This window comes from Homarus americanus, unplaced genomic scaffold (genome assembly GCF_018991925.1).
Source record: "Homarus americanus isolate GMGI-L3 unplaced genomic scaffold, GMGI_Hamer_2.0 scaffold4874, whole genome shotgun sequence".
Lineage (NCBI taxonomy): Eukaryota > Metazoa > Arthropoda > Malacostraca > Decapoda > Nephropidae > Homarus > Homarus americanus.
This window is the reverse complement of record NW_024723859.1, coordinates 2405-8076: the sequence shown is the minus strand read 5'-3', so window position 1 is coordinate 8076 and position 5672 is coordinate 2405. Positions and strand designations below refer to the sequence as shown.

The 5672-nt window shown below is 54.2% G+C and overlaps 1 protein-coding gene across 1 annotated transcript; it reads left to right on the top strand.

Moving 5' to 3' along the window:
• Positions 1 to 118: 118 nt before the first annotated feature.
• On the top strand, positions 119 to 2397 carry LOC121863975 (vegetative cell wall protein gp1-like; the record flags this gene model as incomplete). Its single annotated transcript, XM_042362834.1, has 2 exons — positions 119 to 583; positions 712 to 2397. Coding segments are annotated over 2 exons (2151 nt in total), but the record flags the coding sequence as incomplete, so codon positions are not given.
• Between the last annotated feature and the right edge of the window lie 3275 nt (positions 2398 to 5672).

Below are 5672 nucleotides of genomic sequence, written 5' to 3'. Positions count from 1 at the left end.
AGCCAGCCAGTGTCACCAGGTACCTCCGCAGCCCGCTAGTGTCACCCAGTCACCTCCACAGCCAGCCAGTGTCACCCAGTACTCCACAGCCAGCCAGTGTCACCAGGTACCTCCGCAGCCCGCTAGTACTCTGGGCACTACCAGCCAGCCAGTGTCACCAGGTACCTCCGCAGCCCGCTATGTCACCCAGTACCCACAGCCAGCCAGTGTCACCCAGCACTCCACAGCTCGCCAGTGTCACCAGGTACCTCCGCAGCCCGCTAGTGTCACCCAGTACTCCACAGCCAGCCAGTGTCACCCAGTACCTCCACAGCTCGCCAGTGTCACCCAGCACCCCACAGCCCGCCAGGTCACCCAGGCCCACAGCCAGCCAGTCACCCAGTACCTCCGCAGCTCGCCAGTGTCACCCGGTGCCTCCACAGCCGCCAGTGTCACCAGGCACCTCCACAGCCCGCCAGTGTCACCCAGTACCTCCGCAGCTCGCCAGTGTCACCCAGTACCTCCACAGCCCGCCAGTGTCACCCAGTACCTCCACAGCTCTGCAGTGTCACCCGGTGCCTCCACAGCCCGCCAGTGTCACCAGGTACCTCCGCAGCCCGCTAGTGTCACCCAGTACCTCCACAGCCCGCCAGTGTCACCCAGTACCTCCACAGCCCGCCAGTGTCACCCAGTACCTCCACAGCTCGCCAGTGTCACCCGGTGCCTCCACAGCCCGCCAGTGTCACCCAGGCACCTCCACAGCCCGCCAGTCACCAGGTACCTCCACAGCCCGCCAGTACCACCCAGTACCTCCGCAGCCCGCCAGTGTCACCCGCACCCCACAGCCCGCCAGTACCACCCAGTACCTCCACAGCCCGCCAGTGTCACCAGGTACCTCCACAGCCCGCCAGTACCAAGTACCTCCACAGCTCTGAGTGTCACCCAGTACCTCCACAGCCTGCCAGTACCACCCGGTACCTCCACAGCTCGCCAGTGTCACGGTACCTCCACAGCTCGCCAGTGTCACCCAGTACCTCCACAGCCCGCCAGTATCATCCAGTACCTCCACAGCCAGCCAGTACCACCGGTACCTCCACAGCCCGCCAGTATCACCCAGTACCTCCACAGCCCGCCAGTACCACCCAGTACCTCCACAGCCCGCCAGTGTCACCCAGTACCTCCACAGCCCGCCAGTGTCACCCAGTACCTCCACAGCCCGCCAGTGTCACCCAGTACCTCCACAGCGCCAGTGTCACCCAGTACTCCACAGCCAGCCAGTACCACCCAGTACCTCCACAGCCCGCCAGTGTCACCCAGTACCTCCACAGCCCGCCAGTGTCACCCAGTACCTCCACAGCCCGCCAGTATCACCCAGTACCTCCACAGCAGTACCACCCAGTACCTCCACAGCCCGCCAGTGTCACCCGTACCTCCACAGCCGCCAGTGTCACCCAGTACCTCCACAGCCCGCCAGTGTCACCCAGTACCTCCACAGCCCGCCAGTACCACCCAGTACCTCCACAGCCCGCCAGTACCACCCAGTACCTCCACAGCCCGCTAGTGTCACCCAGTACCTCCACAGCCAGCCAGTACCACCCAGTACCTCCACAGCCGCCAGTGTCACCCAGGTACCTCCACAGCCCGCCAGTGTCACCCAGTACCTCCACAGCCGCCAGTGTCACCCAGTACCTCCACAGCCCGCCAGTGTCACCCAGTACCTCCACAGCCCGCCAGTGTCACCCAGTACCTCCACAGCCCGCCAGTGTCACAGTACCTCCACAGCCCGCAGTACCCAGTACCTCCACAGCCCGCCAGTGTCACCCAGTACCTCCACAGCCCGCCAGTGTCACCCAGTACCTCCACAGCCCGCCAGTGTCACCCAGTACCTCCACAGCCCGCAGTGTCACCCAGTACCTCCACAGCCCGCCAGTGTCACCCGGTACCTCCACAGCCGCCAGTACCCACTCCACAGCCGCCAGTGTCACCGGTACCTCCACAGCCGCCAGTGTCACAGTACCTCCACAGCCGCCAGTGTCACCCAGTACCTCCACAGCCCGCCAGTGTCACCCAGTACCTCCACAGCCCGCCAGTGTCACCCAGTACCTCCACAGCCCGCCAGTGTCACCCAGTACCTCCGCAGCCCGCCAGTGTCACCCAGTACCTCCACAGCCCGCCAGTGTCACCCAGTACCTCCACAGCCAGCCAGTATCACCCAGTACCTCCGCAGCTCGCCAGTGTCACCCAGTACCTCCACAGCCCGCCACTGTCACCCAGTACCTCCACAGCCCGCCAGTGTCACCCAGTACCTCCACAGCCAGCCAGTATCACCCAGTACCTCCGCAGCTCGCCAGTGTCACCCAGTACCTCCACAGCCCGCCAGTGTCACCCAGTACCTCCACAGCCCGCCAGTGTCACCCGGTACAGTCCCCCTCACTAAAGCGTTTACAGGGGCTCGTCTTATAAACATTCCACAAATCATCACATTGACATATTCACTTCAATGTTGTTATAATTTGATTACATAATATGTTTCCTATTACAAGTTTCCTTCTGTCGGGTGTAAACAAACACTGGGCTGCCACACCGCACAAAACCTGACGAGCCCCTGTAAACACACTAGTGAAGGGGACTGTACCTCCACTACCTTCCACCCCCACCCCACACGGCCACCATCCTTTAACCACAAACCTATTTCTTCTAAGTTGTATTATTCTGCTTCCCATCCTCCCTCCTACTCCCTATCCACACATTTCAACTACACCGTCACACTGCCCCCCCCCCTCAACAACTAGGATCTATCCCCACACACGCCCACTCCCCACTTCCCCCACACCTGGACACACCCCACATCCCCCCCCACACCCCTGGACACACCCCCACACCGCTGCTGGCCTGGTATGACCTCACCTTGAACGTCCTTGAAGGCAAGACTTCTGACTTCTATCTCCCTGGCTGCTGAGTGCTGATCTGTTGACACCCCTCACTTCCTCCCCCATACACCCCCCCACTCATTCTCCACCCTCACTCCTCTCCTCCACCCCTCACTCCTCTCCTCCACCCCTCACTCCTTCCGTCCACCTCTAACTCCTTCCCTCCACCTCTCACCCCTCTCCTCCACCTCTCACCCCTCTCCCCCTCCCTATCACCTAGGGTCACCTGACGAGGCTGGCGGAGCAGGACTTGGAGCAGATAAAAACTAGTCGGCCAGGCACTCCCTCTCTTACCTCCACTCAGGAACTAACTCACTCAAGGTAGGAGATCTGTGTTACCGTAGTGTTGTGATGCTAGTTAACAAGGTCTCCAAGTGTCACTAGTAGAGGGGTGGGGGAGGGGGTAAGGGAGGAGTACCAGGTAGTGGGGAAACCGGAGAAGCCGCCCACAAGCAACAGAGGTAAGACAGGTGACAAGTGTAGCCTCATTACCCCATCACCCTCACCGAAACTACACACCTCCGCCACTCCACCACAGTACCATACCACCACTCCACCACAGTACCATAGCACCACACCGCCATTGCACCACACCACCATTGCACCACACCACCACTCCACCACAGTACCATAGCACCACACCACCATAGCACCACACCGCCATTGTACCACACCGCCATTGCACACCACCACCATATCATCACACCAACACAACACCATACCTTCTCATCTATCACCTCCAATACACACACAATATCCAGTTACCTTATTGACATCATTTACTAAAAGGGAACACAGAAAGAGTTCAACCGAATGGGAGTTAAAAATGGATGATATATTACACAGGTATACAGTATAACGTACAGGTAGTTGGGTCATATTGCACAGGAAGCATACAGGTAGTTGGGTCATATTGCAGGAAGCACAGGTGGTTGGGTCATATTGCTGGGAAGCATACAGGTAGTTGGGTCATATGCACAGGAAGCATAAGCAGATAGTTGGGTATATTGCACAGGAAGCATACAGGTAGTTGGGTATATACACAGGGAAGATACAGGAGTTGGGTCATATTGCTAGTATATATTATAAGTAGTTGGGTCATATTGCATAGTGAAGCATTAATATAGAAGTTGGGTATATTGCACAGGAAGCACATGGTAGTAGTTAGGTATATGTTGCTGCACACAGGAATAATACAGGTAGTTTGCACATTGTTAGTATATACAGGTATAGTATATTGCATGGAAGCCATGGTAGTTGGTCATATTGCACAGGAGCTAATAGGTAGTTGGATCATATTGGCCAGGAAGACACAGGTAGTTGGCATATGCACAGGAAGTATACAGGTAGTTGGCATATGCACAGGAAGCATACAGTAGTTAATATATTGCACAGGAAGCATACAGAAGTTGGTATATTGCAGGTTGAAGCATACAGGTAGTATGGTCAGATGGTGAGAAGCATACAGGTAGTTGGGTCATATTGCACAGGAAGCATTGGTATAGTAGGGAATATATTGCACAAGTAGTCTACAGGTAGTTGGGTCATATTGCACAGAAGCATACAGTAGTTGGGTCATATTGCACAGGAAGCATACAGGTAGTTGGGTCATATTGCACAGGAAGCATACAGGTAGTTGGGTCATATTGACAGGAAGCATACAGGTAGTTGGGTCATATTGCACAGGAAGCATACATAGTAGTTGGGTCATATTGCACAGGAAGCATAAAGGAGTAGGTCATATTGCACATGGAAGCATACAGGTAGTTGGGTCATATTGGGTATTGAGGTTATGTCATGTTGTACAACTAACATTAAGATAGTTCGGTGACAGGTGGTTGGGTACAATGACCTCAGGTAGTTTAAACCATACTGGGCAGGTAACGTATAGTACAGTGATTAGGTCATAATGCACAGGTGGTTTGATGACGTTATACGGGTGACTCATTCATACTGCACACAGGTGAATGAGGTCATAATGCCAAATAGGTAGAAGGTCCATATTGACAGGTAACGTAGAGTATAGCAATCATAACGCACAGGTAACTCGGTCAAATTACACAGGGTTGGGGTCATGTTACAGAAGGTCGCTTGGCCCACTTAATTGTTCAGTCTTCCACTCAGCCAATAATCGTTAGTGGTAGGTTCTCTTGGTCTATATTGAGGCGGTGTAAAATTTCACTCACATAATTTAGATATTGTGTTTCGGGAAGAAGGTCCTTGTTATCTGATACCTGTCATGAAGGTTCCTGGGAGAGTTTGTAGGTCTCGTGAGGCCCTGTCCTAGACACCATAGTCGTAAGAGACGCAATGTAAACACTCTGAGCCAAGATAGTGGACTGGAATTTTGGAGGGGGGCTGAGGGGGGGTGTGGGGGCTGAGGGGGGGCTGAGGGGCTGTAAAGGAGGTGGGGCTGACTGACCATTAAGATTGTGACCCCAAATCCCAATGGAAAAGCGAGATCAAGGGTAGACGATTAGGACTGAATTTTAGGTTAGGGTTAGAAAGGATAGAGTAATGTGTATTGGAGTTAGGATACTATTAAGGTTGGAGATAGGTTGTTGAGGTGGTAAAATTGTTAGTTAGGTTAATTTTGATTTGCCTTGGTTAGGTTGGGTCTTATGAGAACTTGGGCCCACCTGACCAGTCACCACTGTAGGTACCTTCATCATTAAGGTTTTATACTGTTACACAACCTGAGATTAAAAATTAAAATAAATAAATAAATACACCTAGTCGTGGAGTCTCATTCATCTTAAACAT